The sequence below is a fragment of the Simochromis diagramma genome, unplaced genomic scaffold (assembly GCF_900408965.1).
Source record: "Simochromis diagramma unplaced genomic scaffold, fSimDia1.1 OVJJ01000596.1, whole genome shotgun sequence".
Classification (NCBI taxonomy): Eukaryota; Metazoa; Chordata; class Actinopteri; order Cichliformes; family Cichlidae; genus Simochromis; species Simochromis diagramma.
Genome location: NW_024387245.1, coordinates 10,734,748 through 10,755,732, shown reverse-complemented (window position 1 = coordinate 10,755,732; position 20,985 = coordinate 10,734,748). Strand labels below are relative to the sequence as shown.

The window sequence follows — 20,985 nt, the reverse complement described above, 5'->3', positions numbered from 1 at the left end:
TGTGAAACAGGCCGCTAACCCACGCTCATTTTTATGATGGAACTGACATTTGCTTCATAATGAAATCAAGTATATTTTATCTGCATTCTCAGATTTACATTCCATTTGATGTCTAACTGCTACTTTACCTGTCTCCTTGTCACACGTTAAGCGCTTACCAGATAATGGTGTTGACTGTGCATTAAAACACACAATCAAAATTTGACCCCCCCCCCCCAAAAAAAAAAAATAAAGATTTGATGGTGTTGCAGTTACAAAAAGCTTTGTCAAACTATCTGATGTTGTAGTGCTTACTACAGTAAGTTTCAACATATTCAGATGATTGTGATGTGAGTGAGGCACAACAGTTCACCATCAACCAAGAACCTTATTTTTTGTAGTGTAGCTTACGCCAAGTATAGGCTCCACAGTCCAAATAAATAATGAGCTCTTCCTCCATGAGTACGTAGACTGTGGCATGGGTTTGGCAGCATGACAAAGTGCTGTGGAATGAGCCATTCTTGACTGTCAGGTAACAAATGGGTAAAATATCAAACACTTGAGTGGAGAAAATGTTTACATTTTTTGATTTCTTGACAATGTAAATAAAAAATAGTATGATTTAACATATAGAGAACATACAAACACATTCAGTGGAGTGAGTTCCACTATAATATTGTGTGTCCGGAGCACTGGAAAGACATTTTGGACATTCTTTACTGATGGCAGAATGTTAGCCCTCTGCAACAGGGATTATAACTCATAATGATTTTACTGAAAGTTGTAATAATGTAGTTATAATAGTGTGTAGGTCCAGAAGAACACTTTAATTGCATCAGTCATAATATTGCTATTGTAATAATACATTTGGTGGAGAAAGAATGCTGTTTTTGTCTGAAGTTGTGAGTTTGTGTATTGTAGAGCTAACTACATCTCGATCTCCAACTGTTAAATAGCTGTAATCAAACATTTAACACATTCAACGATGCATTAATGAGGCTGAGGCAAGAAGAACTCCACAAAAAAGGCCACAAACACACAGCATGAATGAAAAATGATACTGTAGGGTTGTGTTTTGGCCATGTGATTACTCGGGGTCAAATTCTTTTAATTATATTATGTAGCCTACATTTATCACTGACAAAAATGTATATTTATTAGTGGATGCTGACACAGAATTTTGGATTTCTTATCATTGTTCTGTTTTTGCTAGTTTTTCGATCATGCCACGTGGGAAAAACAGGATGATATGTTGATACATTTTCATTGTCTTTTGCGAGTGGAGTTTATAGTAGTGTGAGTACACGCCTGTGGGCAGTGTGGGTGTAAAGATTTTTTAGGGCTTTTCCTGAATTCTCAACACTGGAGTGCTGTGCACATTGCAATAAAATTATACAAGTTCCTGATTAAATCTTGATTTAATCAGCTACCAAGGTCAATCACAATCATTACCAGAGTAAGTTCTGCGGTTCTGCTTCTCAACATGGTCAGTATCAGTTTTTCAGTGCTGCTGCTTGGTTGTAACACACGTTGCATGTGGTGAGGGCGGTTTCTGCCTGAAACGTCTGGGCACGAATGAACAATTATTCTGTCACGTTTCACATCATTAAATTAATATAAGGTTTTTGAAGTGCATGTAAGTATGCGAAAAAACAAAAAAACAAAGCAAAACAAAGCAAAAAACACAAAAACAAAACAAAACAAAAAAAATAAAAACCCTTTTGACAGATTTAAGAGTAAGCAAGAGCTACAACAAAGGCTCACACTTGCTTATTCATGGTTTAAGTTATAACAGTTTTACAATGTAACTTGTTAACTACAAAAACTATTTTAAAAATGAGAACTTGGGCTAATATAACAGAAGACAAGTGTCCTTTTTTTTGTTTTGTTTTTTTACACAAAGTTGTTATATAGTCCAAAAAGAGCTTTGTACTTGTGGTTGCAAACACATTTAATGGTCTGACTACAAATGCGGACATCCAAGAAAAAGCACCGCCGCACGAGGACGCAGTCGACCTGCGGACCACATGCTTCTGAAGCATTTCTGACCTTCGCTTTTGTGTCTGCGTGCTCTGCTCTTGAGCAGTCTTTGCTTTTGCTTTTGTCCAGCTCCTCTTTGTTTGTTTGTTTGTTTGTTTATAAGTGCACATGCTGTCACAACAAGGTAAGTGATAAGATGCCTTCTCTTCTAGTCAGCACCATCCTACTATGCACATCCACTGTGAACCAACACTGGTCTCTTTAGGATGAACAGCAAGACCTTTTAAAAAAATATAAATATAAATTCATCTAAACACTGCCTTGTTTTGGTCCTTTGTTGTGTTTTTTTTTTTTTTTTTGTATTTATAGAGTGAGGGGGGGGGGACGACAACTTCTTTAGCTGTTTTCACTCCACTCTGGCATGATGCTTACACTATGTACAGAGTGGTACTGGTGTGGTGATAGTGTACGTGGTATGCCATGTGTATACAGGTACTCATTTCCCTGCAGACTGGCTGCTGGTGATTGGATCCCAGCCCCGGGACTGCATTGGCGGCCCAGAGTCTGATGGGTCATAGAGCTCTGGTACATTGCAGCGTGGTGGCCATCACCCAGCTGTGGAGAGGCGTGGCCTCCCACCCCACCTAGTCTGGACACCAGAGACCCTGAGGTGAAGTGAGCGGAGAAGTGTTGGTAGGGCAGTCGATCCATGGGCTGCATGGTGGTGACAGAACAGCTACCATAGGGTGATACACTGGCCCATGTGTTGCAGCTGATGTCTTCCAAACTGGGAACAGGCTCAGCGCTTTGCGAGGCACTGGCATACATACAGGCCTGCCGCTGGCTAGACTCGCTGCGGTAAGGCCCACCGGAGAGACTGAGGCTCTGAGCGTAGCCAACAGGGCGGTAGTAATGGTCCTCCTCACTCGATGAGCTCTCCAGATATGCTTTCTTGTAGCTGTGATCTCCTGAGTGACAGTCATCATCCACTGCAGGTGGAATTAGAAAGGTGAGCAATTGTGTTATTCAAGAGATGGAAAATACAAACTGTCATCAAACAGAATGCAATGATTTGCAGATCTCATAAACTGGTATTTAATTTACAGTAGAACACAGAAAACATATCAAATGATTAACTGAGAACATGTGCCACATTAAGAAAACTATTAAGAAAAGCTCATTTTGAATTTGATGGCAGCAACATGTTTCACAAAAGTTGGGACAGGGCTATGTTTACCACTGTGTAGCATCCCCTCTTCTTTAATGACAGTCTGTACATATGAGGGAATTCAGGAGATCAGCTGCTGAACAACTTTTCTGAACGTTTTTGCACAGAGCCCGGTTGAGCAGCCGGACTCTTGTTCTATGAAGCCATACTGTTGTAATAGATACAGTTCGGGTTTAGCATTGTTGTGCTAAATATATTGGAGCATAATTGCTGTAGAACCTGTAGAACCTTTCAGTACTGATGGTGCCATTCCAGATGTGCAAGCTGTCAATTCCATAGGCACTGATGCATGTCCATATGATGAGAGATGAAGGCTTCTGAGATTTGTACCGTGCTTAACGCCTAGGCTTTGCCTCTACAGCCACTCTCCACCTTCATTCACAGTATTTGACGTCCATGTTTTCCAAAAAGAATTTCAAATTTGGATTCATCTGCCCACAGAACACTTTTCCATTTTGCCTGGGTCCATTTTAAATGAGCCTTGGCTCAGAGAAGACAGCAATGCTTCTGGATCATGTTCACATATGGGTACTTCTTTCCATGATAGACCTTTAACTCTGGATGGTGCAATGAACTCTTTTCACAGAAAATGATTTCTAGAAGTGCAATTTTTTCCATGACTGAATCACGCCTGTTTTAATGCAGTGCTGCCTGATGGCCCGGAGATCACAGGCATCCAATTGATCTTCGGCCTTGTTGCTTGCACACAGAAATTTCTTCAGATTCTACGGATCTTTTGATTCAGTAGGGCTGTAGATGATGAGACTTTTAAAGTCTTTGTAGCTTTACATTCAGGAACACTATTCTGAAATTGCTCCTAATTTGTACATGCATTTTGTTGCTGATGTGGCTTCTCTGTCTCTCTTGGATTCTCTTTTATTTTTTTAATCTCCACTCATGTTACCGACCTCTGGCAAATTAGCCTAATTAGAATCTTATGTAAAATATTCCTCATTTTCCTTTCCAGCTGTTTCTTTTTTGTAACACTTCCATTTCCAGCCTTTTGTTGTCCCATCCCAACTTTTTAGAGACATGTTTCTGCCATCAAATTCATAATGAGCTTGTATTTTTCCATGAAATGTTGAAATGTCTCAGTTTAAACATCTGACATGTTTCCTATGTTCTACTGTGAAGGAAAATGTAGCTTTATTAGACTTTCCAATAAAAGCATTTTGTGTTTATTTGCATGGCATTCCAGATTTTCTAGAACTGGGGTTGTACATGACATATAGCAATATTAAATAGCAGACACTATATTTTAAATTACTCTTTGTTTAACGTAACACATCTCACGTCATTTGTTTTAGTTTACAAATCTTCATGTACACACATGATGTGTTCAAGAATAAACATTTATTTAAAAAAATATTATAAATAAAAGATTCACCTACCTTTCCTCTTGATACAGTGGTACTCTTGGCCATGCTCATGAGGCAGGGGGTAGGAACCCGACTGGGGCAGCATGTCCTGTGAACTGCTTGTGACACCATTTTCACACTGGGAGTATTGGGAGCTCAGGCTGTTTGGTGTGGCCAGGCCTTGGACCTCCCCGCTAAATGGACTCTGGCTGGAGCCCACTCTCTGCCGCACTGTACTGCGAGGCACTACTGGATACTCCTTGGTACTACGTGCACACACAAACGATCACAGTTGTTAGTTATTATCTTCAACTATAATTTGCTGTCAACAAAGCAGAACAATTTTAATCTTCCGCATTTCATCATAAGATCATTTCTCAAAGACAACCAACGAGGATCACCATCAGTGATTTACTTCCACTTAGGACACAGAGAAAAACGTCTCGGGGGGGGGGGATATTCAGTCCAAAATATTTCGCCCCTATAAATCCTCAGGATCCATCAATAGATCATTTTGCTGCTTCTAGTTCTTTGATTTCAGGGGTAGATTCAGTTGAAAACCTGACCTGGTTTTGCAATAAGCTCTCCCCTTGATATTGTAACCAAGAGCAGACGTGCATTGCTTACTGTCCTCTGCAGGATTGGACAAAGGCATGAAAGATTGATAGTGTGGTTTGGACTCTCACCAGCTTCTATAGATTTACAAGTTTTGATAGCTGAAATGCATTTCACTTGAAACGTTTCATTAGCTTGTGGAACGCACCTACTTAAAGACATTTAACGTGCGTCTAGTACAATCAGGCATGCAGTTTTTTATAAAGCTACTTCTTTTTTTGCTGCAACACGGATTGTGAGGTACTTGATCATTATTCTGTGCATCAGAGTAAAGGTTTTAGAGTGGATGCATTCTTCTAACACCTTATGGAAACGCCAAACAACCTTTCCTGTTTGGTCTGATTTGGGATTTTTTTTCCCTCCTCATTTGAATTCACATAGAGTCTGAACTGGCTGCCCAAAGGGGGTTGGTTTTTTTCAAAACCAGATTTTCTCCTTTGAAAAAGTGTTTTCCACGCAGTACGGACTCATGCTCCATTCCTCATCTGGACTGAATAATAGAGCGAGGGAGGGGAGAGATCAATGTGGTCGTGCAGTGCCTTGGCTGCCTGACCAAGAGATACCACCAGTTCAGCACAAATGCGTGCCCCCCCCCCACCCCCCACACCCCCCCACACACCCCCACACACACCACCAACACACATATATATACACCGCACACACACACACAGCACAGTCCACGTAAGGAGTTGGAACATCCTGGTAGAAAGAGCTCTATGGAAGAGAGATGTTACATTTGTGTTTCAGAGGTTCTGCCAGATCAGCCATAAAAGTCTTCAGCATGAAAACTGGCTGACTATCAAGAACTACACTTACATCATTGAAAATAACACTCACTGAAAATAACACATACGACTGGTTTGCATTTGGGTGATTGAGGGATTAAAGTGGGGCTCGTTAAGTGACAGTGTGACCAGGATGTCAGTAATCCCTGCCTAATTGAGGTAACATTTATCTACTCATTTCACAACATTTAGTATGGGTCAGTATTTCCATATGTCAGAAGCAGGATCTATGAAAGAAAAAAAAGAAAAGAAAAAGAAAAGCAAGCAAGAATAACGTGCATTTTGATTGGGTTTTTTTTCCACATTTACCTTTGCATTCTGGACATCCGGTGTAATTCCATGTCATCGCTACCACGGAATCCTTTTGCAAATGGGTTGTTCTCGATCTTCAGCTGGGTTATCTGTAAGAGCAAACACATGAAGTGTCAGTAACATACACTGTTGCAGTAAGAGTCAAATGTTGTGCTGCTTATGTCATTTCATTGTCAGCTGCGTTTAAAAGCACCCAATTACAGCCAACCCACACATGCATTGAAATAGCAGTTATTTAAAAGCAGCATTTCGCCGTGTGCCAGACTGTCAGACAAGACAAGTCCTCTTCAACTCAGGGGTTTTATGATGACAATATTAAACATATTTTTTTGGAGAAAACCGGGGCTTTGCAGGGTTTTTTGGATGCATGTAAGTGTTCACAAGCTACCCAAGAGTGAAATAACAGATCATATTTCCAGAAACCTGAGATACTTTCTGAGCTGAGTTCCTGAGTGCAATAGTTCAATAAAAACATGTCTATATAAATCATCTTTCATTGCTTAATTTATGATGTTACATTAGATGATGTCTAGCTTAGGAGATAGCTGGCTCGTGCATGACAGATACAAATCATAAGACTTATTCTATGACTTAATGTTTTGGTAAAAAAAAGTCTCTATCAATACCAAACAAATAGAAGCAGAAATTACTTTCAGAGCCACCCATAAACAATAAGTTAATCCCAGAGTGGTTTAACCCAATCCCGGGATATCCCTCTCGTGAGCAGTGGTTTCTGGCAGGTAATTAGCTGGCAGCTCTCGTGTGCTTCCAGCTTTTTGACTAGACTGGAAGTTTGTGTGCACGCTGGCTGACACTTTCAGCAAACCTTGTAAAATCTCTCATGTGACACTTCGCTAGCTTCTTGTTAATACGAGCTGTCTGTCAGATCATTTATACACTGTCTCATCATTTTAAAAGTTTGGCATTAAAAGTTCAGAGTCTATTTCACCCTTTTTACCCCCCTGCATGTCTTCCAAAAATACACCTAGACCAATAATTATCCAGTCCAACAATCTTATTCTCAGCTGAGTTTACAGAGAGAAAATTAAATATTTTACAAAAGATTTTGTTCTGACTAGAATTAGCAGATAGGAGGAAAAACAGAAAAAAATAATTTGAGAGTAGACTCAGACAATGAGTCGAAATTCAAAGACTGTAGTTTGACTAGGCTGTGTCCAAACTGTGCTCATTAAAATAACTGAGGCTGACATAAACACATTTCCAGATGCAAAATGAAGTGAAGTAGTTCAAGTAAGATTTTTTTAAAAAAAAAGAAAAGAACAAAAATATGAGCTGGTCTTAATTCATCTTCCCAGTTTGACAAAATTCTTAAGAAAACATACCACTCCAGAAACCTCAGTTTCTGGAAAAAATGCTTTAATTACAGCTACGACAGGAAAGAGCTGAAACCAGAGACTTTGACCATTTCATTAGCTGAGAGTCTAACAGGTGAATTGGACACATGCCTGCAGCTCGTAGCCCACTCCTTTTGGCAGGCTTAAAACTGTTTGATTAGACAAATGTGGCAAGAAAAAAAAAGAGCCTCGAAACCCGAAATGCCCCTTTCTTTCCTGCAGGTCTGGAAAGCCCTAATAATTAGCCCGCAGTTACGATCTCAGCCCCTAGTAACAGGCTCAGAAATAATGAATGGTTTCTACAGAATGTTGGTCATTTGTGCTTCCTGTTCCCAGAAGCCCGGAGACCTGGATTGGCTGCGGGGACATTATGAGCTTTCGCCCCTTTCTCCCATATTCCCCAAACTAAAAACATATAGGCCTGCATGGTTAAAGGATGTTAAACAGATGCTGTTTGCAGATATTTGTATTCCCAAGATTTTTTTCCCCTCGCCCAGAAATGTGGACAGTGTAAATATTGAATTTTATTCCTGCTACTTTCACAAGTCTGAACACGCAATGGCGACTTAAAAAAACAAAACAAAAAGAAAATACGAGGCTGTGCGGCTCAAGAAATCACATCTTTAACTCTAATCTGATGTTATAAGTTTCCAGATTCCAGATACGTGAAAAACAAGGGTGATTCCAAGGTTTTCTGTTTCCAATTAAACACGGTAAGAAACTTAATTTATAACTCAATAATGTTAATTAAAGCTCCGTCGTTAACCGAGAAAGAGAAGCTTAGAAAATAAATGGAAAAAGGCAAACATTTGAATAGCATATGTAAAATCTGGTTTCCCTTGTGCGGGTATATGTAATTAAATCTTCAAAGTTTTTAGACTGCGATCTGTTTTTTGCGCGTCTATATACAAGCAATGCGTAAGGACAGCTTCGAAATAAAGCATGCAGTGATAGTCTCATCTACACTGAAATAGACTGAAAATCAAACACCAACAAATGAATTTAAAAAATAATTACTAGAACTGTTTCAAAGTAGGTAGTTATTTATCTCCAACAAAAGCCTTAATAATAAAATCATGCCACGGACTTGGGTCTGTGAAACGTGTTCTAGTCAGGAATCTGAAGTTTTCCTGCCAGCAGCTGAGTTTAATATCAGCGATTTTTAGTGAAAAACTTTAAACTCTCAAAGAGCTATTATTTCCCCTCTCCTTTAAGCCAACAGAAGACCAAGAGCTGCATAAAAAAATTGACAAAAAAAATTATTATTAAAAATAATTTGTGCAAAAATTATAAACACATTTTAAAAAATAACTTCAATGTGAAATCGACCTTTGCGCAATCCTGCATTTGCACCGGGGGCATTTTTGAGAGCGCAACAGGCTGCATGGTTCTGTTTGCACAACTGATTTTTTCCCTCTTTATATTTACCTCCGTTTGAAACACTGTGGAATTTTAACCACCCCATAAAATACGTAAACCTAAAGCTGCCCCTTTCGCGACAATAAATGAATAAAAATATCCAAAAACACCCCAAGGTTTTACCTTATGGTTCTGATAGGATGTCACCGCAATGAAAGATGTTTCCGGGAAGACGTGAGTGCAGAAGGCCGTGTTTTTGGAACCAAAACCATTATTTTCATCCGCTTTCACGATGTGAATCCTCGGTTGATACTTGTGCATCGAATTGAGGATGATCTGCAATAAAGAGAAAGTGGCGTTACACACATATATTTGGCGTCATTTCTAAAAATAAAATTAAACAAAATGAGATACACCCTACCAGTCCTCAAATGTGTTTTTTTTTTGAGTGCGCTTTTTTTTAAAGATTAAAAATCTCCTTTTGTAAGAAAACACTTTACCATATATTTGTTATAATAATAATAATAAAAAAAATAATAAATGTTAGTAAGACATTAGTCATTTTTACGCATGAGCAACATGCTGACTTGATAAGATTACAGTCTATTTTGCAAAAGGTCTATTTCAGTACTTTCACCAACGCACTGGTCTGCTTATACTTCTCAATAAAATTGTTTTTGTCCCTGTAATTTTACGAATTCTGTCTACTTTGTAATGGAATCCACTTTTCCTCTCAAAACGTCTAAGCTGAGCTATAGTTTCTGAAAAACACTTGTTTGGCTAAAACACTTTTATTGAACAACAAATTGTAATGAAAGTTTTATTTTTTACCTTTTTATAGATATTTAAAATAAAGTCGACCAATTTGCATTCTTCTTCTTCTTGTTTTTTTTTACAGCACAGTCATTTAAACATTCCTCGTGTTTTAAATAGAATAAAGATTTAAAATGTTCTAATTAAACCCTTTAAAAATATAAATTGTCTCTCACTGTAATTATTACTGCAGTGACAGTGATTTACCGTGTTATTTATACAGCACTTCTCATGACAGTCACACAGATAAATGCAGGAGATAGACATATGCATGCCCTCTTCCTTTATATTCTGTTACCTTACTAAACCAGCCTATGAGAACTACAGTGAATAGAATGAACCTGTCTTTTGAGGCACTATCGAAAGTTAGTCAAGGCCATCAATCTTGAAGAAATATTATTTATTTATTTTATTTTAATTCCCATTAAATTCTTCTAATAAAAACGACGGTAATTGCTTTTTAATTGACTTATCCCTGCATTCGGTCCTATACCCATTCCTTCAATACTTTATCTGAAAGAGTGTTTTTGAACCTGCGTCTCAGTGCTAGCATGAGAAGAGCCGGGGGATTGCCCTGACCTCCAGTACCTATGGGGGCATCCTGCAGTATTACACAGACATAACCCAGAGTCTTTTCTCAGAGGCGAATGAACCATAGAGACCTACATAGATAATACAATAGTCATCCATTATTAATTCCCAGTTGAACTTGATCTCATTTCATGCTGGAATAGGTTTTTGTAATGGGCAGGAGAAAGTGTTTTTCAGCTGCCTGCCATGCACCTTGTAGATGCAAACTATTTAATGGAAGTAAGTGACAGAAAACATCAGTCAGGATTTGTTTAGTGGATCACTTCAGTTACATAAGCAGGCGCGGCTTTTTGTTTTTGTGGATTTTTGCAGTATTGCAGTTTTGTCATGGTGTATTTGAAAAACAAAAAAACAAGCAAACAAAAAAACTTCTTTCACGTGTCTGTTAAGCAGCAGTCCCTATGTCTTAATATTTAGAATCATTAATGAGACTTCAAAACACGACTCGAAACTATGTAAACTGTGCAAAGAAAAAGCAGGGTAAATGGCAGGTTTTCTCATGCATTCATTGCCTGCTTATTTCTTAGTTTGCATATATGTCCAAGATTGGAACAAACCACAACAACTAGTCCACTGATGCAAACATGTCATACAGCACCCTGTACGGTTTAAGAGGCTAAAAATGTCTGTCATAAAGACATATTAGAAGTTGCATAGATGTCTAAATGCACATTTCACCATGGAAAATAGCATGGCCCACTAACCGTGGGTTCCTAAAGTCCAGTATTTGTGCTATTAGGATGGGATGTGGTAGTAAGGAGGGGGTAGCTGTAGACCACCCACTGGGGACTCAGCATGCACCTCAACTCCGTGGCCCAGTCACTGCCCTGCCTGGTTCCCTGTATCTCTGCCTCAACCCCCCCCCCCCCCCCCCCTCTTAGCTTCTGGATGATCGCATGTAATGATAGTGAAGGATCACTTTGGGTCCCGGGCTGCTGCCCTTTTACTTTCAAGTTCCTCCACATCAGAGAGTTTCCCCAAGCTTCAGGATTAGCAGTCTTTGTACACCACCATCTATTGCTCATCACACACTGCCATTCAAATATAAACAGTGTGATCCTCACACTCCACCCTCATGCACAAAACATGTGTGGGAAGACTGGGAGACGAGTGCAGCAGCAAACTGATGGGTAAGACAAATAACACTGAGAAATATTCTGGGAGTTGAGACAGACATCAGAGCAAAAACTACAGATTGGTATGAAACAGAAACAAAAACAAACTATTCAGGAATTCAGATACAGAAAAAACACCACTTAATTCTGTAATTTTGTGACCAAACTAGTGCTGTTGTGGAGGTTTTGATATGTATCGACGGATATGAATAACAAGCAACAAAGCAAATACAGTTTGTTAAAGCCAAAGTACAGAGGGATTAAATTTAAGATACTTGAATCACAAATAAAATTACTTACAACAAAATAGCACTTGCTAGTAAATATGCTATATACAAAAATTATAATGTTGCAGATGGCAAAGTTTAACCTTTAACTAATAAGAATACAGAACTTTTACATTTTGGGGCAGTTTAATGTATAACTTTTTTTTAAAGAAGATACTTATGTAAGTAGAATCTCATGGAAACTAAAAACCAAATAGCCAAAACTGTTACCCTGTAATATAACTAAAGTCAGTGAGTATATATACTTAGTTACTTCACAAAATTAGAACATTATGATTAATAATTGTATCTTTAAATAAATCTCTTTTAAGATACACACTTCTTTAAAATGCAGTACCTAGCTTCGCTATAACTAAAACACATTACCATTGAAATAAACTGCTTAGTGAAACAGACCTCAGCCTCAACACTTTCATACGACGAATATGTAAAATATCAGAAAAATGACTTATGTGTGTGTAACCTATACATACTGTGTATGTATAGGTTGTGTATAATTTAAAAATCCTGTTCCTTGCAAATATCCTTCTGCCCACTTCAACCCATTATTCTTCACTATATTTCTACACAAAACTTAATAAAATAGCATATCTACAAGATTTTCTCATAACATTTCCAAAGCTCCTTAAACTACCTTCTTTCATGATTCGCACTAAAATGTTTGTTATAACAAATTTGTTTTAAGAGTGAGGGTTACACTCCACGGTTATGCAATACAGTTCAATGGGTTATAAAACTGTCACAAACCAAAAACAGAACAATTAACCTTGCATTAAGACAAAGGCACCACATCCTCTGAGATTAATTCCTAAGCTGAGCTCAGTCCTGCCCGGCCCACTGACGTGTATGTTTTACAGACATTTCTAGAAGAAAACCTCAGGCCAGTCCTGTATTGGTCTAATCGGCATCAGCAATATGTTTTGGTCTCATGTCTCACTGCTAGTAATTATAAATCATCTACAAGTTATTTCAACCAGCTGGACCAACAAGCTGATGGAGTATATTTCTGGACAGCCACCAGTGCTTCATTTATGAATCCCATGGTGCTCTCTCCCAGCACGAAAGAGGCCGAGCCAGGAACCACTGCAACCAATCAAAAACGCACTTTAACCCAAAATTCACAGTGCTGCTCACATTCCGACTGAGACTCAGTTTCATCTCACCGGCTGTGCTTTGGCAAGGGAGCAGCTCCTTTAGGTGCCATGTGGACAGATAGTGGCTTGTGTGTGCTAGAATTCATATTAATTTTTCCGTGGGTAACTTTGAAAGCTGAAACCAGCTTCACTTTGATTCATTACCACACTGAAACCAACACCTTAAGTGGATGCAGAAGTATACATAGGAATATAGTATAATGGCAACAATAATATATAGTATAATAACAATAATTGGTCATATGCAATGAGATCGTGTTTTTTGTGGACAATCGAGCATTGTGGAGTAATACGTCTCTAAAAGCAAAACCAAACAAACACAGCTTGCTTTAAGGAATGTTTTCTCATGAAAGCAAACCAGCTGTTGAGGTAACCTTTGCCAAATTTATAATTGTATTTTCCTTGAATGGCTAAGCCTGTTAGTAAGAAAGTTAACTGTGCGGATGCTCTGTTTCTACAAAAAGACATCTAATTAGGCCTAAATGTACCCATCGAGATACCTTTCTTCATGAAAACCTGCCGCCAAAGGGCCCATTTGTTGATGAAGTAAGTGATGTTTGTACTTTCTGCTTTGGGTAAGACAGGAATCACAAAAGCCTGAGGCCAGATAGGGAGTTTAGAATAATGAGGAGTTAAAGCTAGGAAATAGGTACCATACAGCCTCTTACTGCTGAGAAGGGTGAAGGAGATGGTGGGTGTTGTTGCAATTGCCCTTTTCCTTTTTCCTAAAAAAGTTCCCAGTTGATCTCTTCTACTCATGCAAGCTGAATTCCAGGAGGTCCATGGCTAATGCACCTAGGGGGTGCTATAATAACACTGTGCTACAAAAGGTATGTTACTAACACCTTCATAGCAAACATATTACATATTAAAGAATAAGATGATGGCACGATAAGAAAGAAATATTTGTCTCAATCTGGAATATTTATCTAAAGATCACAGAGACTCTTCAAAACATTACCTTTACATCATTATGTTCAATAGTAAAAACAGAATATCACCAAACTTTTTTGTAATCTCAGGAGATTCCACTTTGGAAAAGTAAAGTAGAAAAAACCTTCATATGGCACAAAATTTCCTCTATATTTCTTTTTTTGTGTTTAAAGTATATCAGGCTTACTATTATTATTATTATTATTATTATTATTGTTGTTGTTATTATTATAGCAGTAGTATAGTAGTGGTAGAAGTATTTGCATCTAATTGAACACCACAACTATTTCACTATTTAAAATTAATTTTGTGACGTTTTCAACATCAGAATGCATTTCATTACTTACTATTTTCGTATTCATTTTAACACTGCAAGTTACATTTAACAAAAAATGGAAAAAAAGGACAAAACATAAAAAATATAAACGTATCTATATAATAAAACGTATACCCTCCACCAAAGCGATGGATGGATGTTTAGATGGAATTTATCAAACGATTTACTTTCACTAAAACACATCTTTACAGAAGCAACTTAATAAAGTTTGGGCTCCACAGGTGCAGTGAAAGAATGACTGAAAGATTATGTTTAAGTTTTAATGCACATTTAACAGATCAAATGCAAAGTTTTAAGCAAATAAATAAATCAATAAACTGGTTGCCTCTCTTTAAAAAATATGACCAGGCAGGAGCATTATCTTTAATCAATTTAAAATGTGTGTAAAATATTTAACCTCAAGAAAACAATAAAACGTACTTTTAATTAGCTGCGAGTAGCAGTAGCAATAATAATAATAATAATAATAATAATAATAATAATTTGTTAGGCATTTTTATATAAATGGCGATGCAGAGACCTGCAGATAAGCATTTAGTGCCATCATGTAACACGTCGGGCCTTAACGGATTCTCGGGATTTGGGTCAGTGCAACACCAGGTTAGGAATCATGTGGTTAAATAGTATTGATGATAGGCAGGCACCTACGTGTCCGAACGGGTCCAGGTGGTTGTTGGTCAATTTCAGCTTCTGGAAGGAGACGAGCTGCCTCATCCAATGAGCCCCCGTGGCGGGAGAGTCCGGGTGAACGTAGAGTCTCCCGGGCATGGCAGGCTCTGCCTTCCCAGTCACAGACCTGATACACAGCAACACAGTCACACGCTTTGAAACTTGCTGGACTAACACTCACATGCTAGCCGCAACTGAGTCGGTCCTAACATGTCGAAAGAAGCAGAAGATAATGACTGTGGATAAAATGTAATAATAAATTACATTTTTATTATAAACGGAAAAGTTTAATTAGTGGGGCACTGTTTCTAATTATTACGCACAAAATGGCGCAATATGGGACTTTCTGCACTTAAAGTTCTAAACTATGGGTGATTACCTCTTTTTCAAAACTTTGCTTTATTAACTTTAAACTTCAGTACATAAGGAAGCCTTCTGTACTGTGCCATTGTCGGATATTGATTGCTTCTAGTCACGTTAGACGTTAAAGGCACTGTTTTGCAACATATGTGGAACGAGGGGAGAATTAGTTTCAGGCCGTGCTTAATGCGTCTTCAGTGGCATCATTGGCATGTAGCTAGCAATATTAAAGGCTCTGACACAAAGAAGAAAGACCCGCTTGGAGAACGACTCTAGACAAACAGCCGTATGAAAAAAATCTTTGATGCAGTGCAAGGAAAAGTTTATCTCGTTGCTTTCAGCGCAGAAAACTCAGCACTGACAGAAACATTTCTGCCTGCTGACTTCATTTCTTGGCAAATATTAGAAAAAACACAGTTAATAATTCTCCCGGAAATAATATATTCACTTCCGATTCCCGTCCACCACGACCATATAACGCTCCCCGCTGCAAATAACTCTAGAGAGAGCGAGAAAGCGAGAGACTAGCTGAGATCCCCCTCCCCCCAAAACCCCCCAAAACAAAATCAAAAACTAAAAAAACACACATACCAAGAAACAAACAAACAAAAAAAAACCAATGACCCGGATTTTCATCGGTGCGTAAAAGTATATGTTGGCAAGGCAAATCCCTTTAGAGAAGCGTTGCTGTGTTATGTTTTTACGTACCATTTATTATCGGCGAATTTGTATCGATGGTCGTCAGCTGGAACAACATCCATAAGTAGAATGTATTTCGTTTTAGGGTTTAATCCTGTGACCTTCACTTTGAAGCTGGGAAACATTCTCCTGTACAGGAAAATAAAGTGTTGTGGACACGCGAGAAAAAAACAAGTACATGACTACTCACACCTATTAACACACACACACACACACACACACACACACACACACACACACACACACACACACACACACACACACACACACACATATATATCTATATATGTATATATGAAATCAAATGCTTTCGTAATAAAGCCTGTGCCATTCACTCTTTAATAAGCAAACCAAAAGTAAATAATATTTTGAAGCATAGAGAAAGGTTAAGTGGGAGGATTTAAAACATATAAATATCCGTCTTTGGTGTTTGGAGAGGAAAATCTTACTTTCAAGGCAGGGCGTTGGATCTGAGAAGAGCCATTATAAAAAAAAAAATTCAATATGTTCCAGACCTTTTTTTTATACGTGCAACATCCCTCTAGTAAATCTTTTGGATATTTGGTAGCTGTCATATTGCAGAAAACACACACATACACGGAGAGAAACACTAAGCTCTCCCACGAGTGAAAGGGAAGGGCTAACGGACGAGGATGGATGCTGTGTAATATCATCTCTTGCCAAAAACAGGAGTGAAATGATTGACGGGAATATAATGGATACTTTTTGCAGCTGTAAGAAAACAACTGCCTTCTGCCCGCGCTGGAGAGCACATCGAAATGCAGCAATGTTCAACTGTAAATATTCCTCATTTGTAGGAGCCTGTGCAAGCGGTGCTCCGAAGCTATTTGACATAAAAAGTCATGGGCGCATATAAAAGTTCACACTCAGGCGACATGAGCTGTTTTGACTGGATACAGTCTGAGGGCGACCGTGGAGCTGACAGCAGGACACATTCACTCACGCGGTCCCTGCACAACATGCTGTTGCACACGTGTTGGATCACAAGAAGTGTCTGCACGCAGTTACACACACACACACACACACACACCTGCAGCGGATACAGAGAAAACGGCGCAAAAGGCAGCCCTTATGCTCTTTAATGTCTTTATTTCAACGCAAAGAAACAATCAGTAACATTTTACACAAAGGGGCACGTTTTGCACGTTGGCTCTCTCGCTGTATCCCATTTCCCAACAAGGCCACCCAGACTAAAATATGGACCGGTAGTGCTGCAGAACACTAAAGCGTCCACCAGATGCTCTTGTGTTTTCTCTGTGGTTCTGTACGGTTCCAGATCCCCACGCAAGAAAATTCCAGTCTGGTTTATAGTTTATATTTAAGCTCGAAAATCGGCCAAGATAACTAAAAGCCTCATCAACAAGCAGACACGCAGTCAATGAACCCATTAGTTCTACTGAAATCTTTCTAATCGCGATAATAATAATAATGAAAATGTTTTAGATGCTCCTACCGTCCCGCTTTGGTGATGATCATCTCCGTCCCCACCTCGTGAAACTTCGTCCATAGTTCCCTTTCGTGCAGGTAGACCTTTATTCCCTCCATTCCCTTCAAAGTAAAACATTCTAGTGTGTATGGTTTTTCTAAAGTTGCATTATAGATAGAGGTGTCATGCACTATGCATTTAAGGCCTTCTGAGTTCAGAGGTTGTAAAAAATCAAAATCAAAACTGTAGGTCTAATATTTAGTGTTTGATTAAAACACTTTAAAAAATAAAATGCGAATACTTTGGACAACCGAGTTGTACGCTGAGGGCTAAGCTGTAAATAATGCAGAGGATAATAGGCTTATGAATTAACAGTTTAAACCAGCCATAATACCGTAGCCTTTAACTTGTTCAGCCTTTGCCGTGAGAACTGGAGCAGCAAACACGATTTTATAATAATATAGTCAAAGCTAATGTGTAGCAATGAACATAAACCCACACAGAATTGATCTGTATCCCCTATATGACTGTAAACTATAACACACACAGTTACGCTATGAAGCTTAACAGAAACTAAAAATTTGCTGAGACTTTGCTGAAGTTGTTTCATTTCACAAATTAAAAAAAAATCACTAGTGGACTAAATATCAGATCCAATCACATTTCTATCTCCAAACAGCGTAAATATATACGCTGAAAGAACTAAAATTAGCAGAAATACTCCATTCACTGTGCGGACATTTGTTTTTAAGTCATGATTTATATTTTATATTTTTAACGCCAAGAACAACAGGGTATCTGCTTGCTTCTGACAAAAACGCCTAGGCTATTTTTTTCCTGCAAATGAGTGAAAGTGACCCCTAAGTCCGCAGCTTGCAGCCTGAAGCAGTGAGTGTGAGGCCTGCAAGCCGGCACTGACCTGCTGGATGTAAGTTGTCTGTGATGACGGGGATTTGCTTGAGGTCCCGTTCTGTTTCTCTGATTTATTATCGCTCTGTAATTCTCTCGAATCCGAGCCACCTGGAGAGTTTTGGAGGACAAAAGTCTCCTCTTGGTCCGCCATGACCGGAGCTCCGAAAACTACACGTCGCTGCTGGGAGACGGAAACAGAGATGTCAGTGTGTGCAGCCCGACCTTCTTAACTAACCGGATAACTGAAGACAGACTTTCAGGACATTGTGTTAATATGAATTTAGAGACACACAAATAAGCTTCATTTGCACTGTGTAATCACATTTATTGTTCTTGCTGTTACTATTTTGTCAAGTGGAGAAATGAAAATACTTTTTTGATAGCTCAGAAATGAAAGCATAACATATGTAAATATAACACACATGATAGAAAGCCTTCATGTTAATGGCATGAGCTAAACGTTTAAACCCAAAGCATTTTAATACTCTTAATAATTGCTCAGTGCAATGTGTTTTTCACAAATACAGGTCATTTTATTCTGCATATGTTATTCTTAGGAGAATAACTTCAATATTCACAACATTACTAAACTATTAGGACTTTTATTGTGACACACTGAAGCAGGCCCTCGCTTTTTCCCCCCTGCATGCTCCCAGAACTAAACACATGAGCTGTATTGCCCTGCGAGGCGGCGATCAAAGCAAAAATAAATCGCAGAGGTGCCTCCTAAAGAAAAGAAAAAAAAATCATTTACACTCAGACGGTGTCACTTCAGCAGACAGCTGCGATTCCTGCAACGTGGAGTAGCATTTACTACGATGTGGGCGAGTTATGAAATGCAGTCACGGTGGGTACACGCAGTCGGTTCAGATCAGCATCAGCTTACCTAAAAACCAAAAACAGGTCGCAGGCTGCAGCTGGCCCAGCAGAGAAACGCAGTGTCGCCTTGAAAACGTCCAGCGCCCCGTCCAAAAAATAAGAAATCAATCAAAAATCAGATAATCCAGGCGTTTTTCTCGACGAAGCTGCACAAACTCTCCATGAATCCCCACTGTTTCTCCCCTCAGTTAGTTCCTACACAGCGGAGTCAAAACCACGCAGATCCTCGCGGAGCTCGCTGACAGCTGCTGCTCTGCTCTGTGCTTTATTGTTGCATTTTACAGCGGAGGTGCGTTTTGTGAGCCTACTCTGCCGATGGCACTTAGCAGTAAGCTGTAGCCTATTCCCAGCGGAGCAGGTCTGTCACCTCCCCCGTCCCTCCTCTCTCTCCCAGCCTCTGGTTTTTCAGGAGCTCCCTCTTTCTCGTGCGCGCTCCCTCTCCAACTCTCCGCTGCGAGTCGCTGACCAACCGTGCGAAGCGGAAACTGAGTCCGCTACGTAGAAGTGCCGGTGTGGGGCTATGAGGGAGGAGGGTGGGGAGGTGGGGATGTGTTGCCTTTGCAGGAAGAGCATTGGTTTATGTCCGCGGCAATAATTCCTTACTGGTACACACCCCAGTTCTTCTTATTTATCCACTCCAAACCTCTTCTTGATCCCACTCTCCAGCCTCTAATTCATTTGATATTGACATATTCGTGCGCCGTTAAGCACCAGTCTCTTCTCCGTAGATCTACACACAATAGAATCAAGTTCATCAAGCGTGACACTCAGTCATGCATGCATTAGTAGGCATAGGCCAACAGGTTGCCCTTCTTTATTATTACAACTGACTAATAAAAGGATCATAAGCTATGTTTTGTCTGTGCTTGCACTGATGTCTGGGCAATTAACAATATCAATTTACCGACCGAATTTTGTCTCTGGGTACTTTAAACCATTATTTTACTATTCAGTTAATTATTCAAGAAGAAAAAGGAACCAAGCTGGGTTCATAGAACCGAGGAAAAAAATAAATACATCTACATTTGGGATATAGTTATCTCTCTTTCTCTGTGTGTGTGTTTGTGTGTGTGTGTGTGTGTGTGCATGTTGGGGGGTGAACATGGGGAAGTCTATCTTTAGGCCTTTGGCTTCACACAGGTTTACCCTGCACACCACAGAGGGATTAGATGGTAAAAAAAACCCCAGCATTTTCCCCCTAAATTACATCAAATTGTATTGCACCATGTATACATAATACTGTACATCTGTACTGTACATCTGTACTGTACATCTACAATACTGTACATACAGTGCCAAACTAGTAACTTTTAAGCGTGAATTTTGCAGATGAAATCCCTCTATTCTCATGTTCCTCCTGAAATAAGACCAAAGAAGAAGAAGAAGAAGAAAAGAATAACGATTTAACTCGACCATTAAGGACAAAATTTAGTTCTGAAGAAACACGGGAGCAGTACGACAATCTGCAACTTTCCAAACGCATCATTTTTTGCAGTGTGCCCACTTAAATGTCTCATTTGCATTTTAGGCTGTTATCTCATTACGTAGTCACCCCCAGGGTGACTTTCCTCACCAGTCAGTGTACACGGACACCACTCGAGCTATGTGTTTGTTCCGTAGCGACTCGTCGATATTTGCACTACTTTAGCAGTGCTCACAGAGGCCTTTGAAAAAGCCATAAACACAATTAATTTGAATTTGTTCCTGATAAAAGCGAAGGTGGGCCTATGTGCTCACTTACCCCCATTTTGTTGACTGAAAAAAGTGCAAAATTTGGTTCGTCTTTGCCATATGATAAAATAATATACACATATTTTT

The 20,985-nt window shown here is 39.2% G+C and overlaps 1 protein-coding gene across 1 annotated transcript; it reads right to left on the bottom strand.

Annotated features, from left to right (window-relative positions):
• Positions 1–2,319: 2,319 nt before the first annotated feature.
• On the bottom strand, positions 2,320–19,664 carry tbx5a (T-box transcription factor 5a). The gene is made up of 9 exons (XM_040000981.1): positions 19,175–19,664; positions 18,296–18,469; positions 17,404–17,498; positions 15,939–16,058; positions 14,850–14,997; positions 9,155–9,307; positions 6,255–6,346; positions 4,579–4,811; positions 2,320–2,948 (listed from the first exon to the last, which is right to left on the bottom strand). The coding sequence occupies exons 2-9, from the start codon at positions 18,437–18,439 to the stop codon at positions 2,356–2,358; spliced, it is 1,578 nt and encodes a 525-aa protein (XP_039856915.1). The 5' UTR covers positions 18,440–18,469; positions 19,175–19,664; the 3' UTR covers positions 2,320–2,355.
• Positions 19,665–20,985: the final 1,321 nt, after the last annotated feature.

Bases quoted from the DNA above. Each gene is read 5' to 3' on its own strand.
- tbx5a (XM_040000981.1), bottom strand. From the start codon at position 18,439: ATGGCGGACCAAGAGGAGACTTTTGTCCTCCAAAACTCTCCAGGTGGC. The intron at 6,347-9,154 runs GTAAAACCTTGG...TTGCTCTTACAG, and splicing joins CATCCTATCAGAACCATAAG to ATAACCCAGCTGAAGATCGA. The intron at 4,812-6,254 runs GTAAATGTGGAA...GTGTGCACGTAG, and splicing joins CGGATGTCCAGAATGCAAAG to TACCAAGGAGTATCCAGTAG.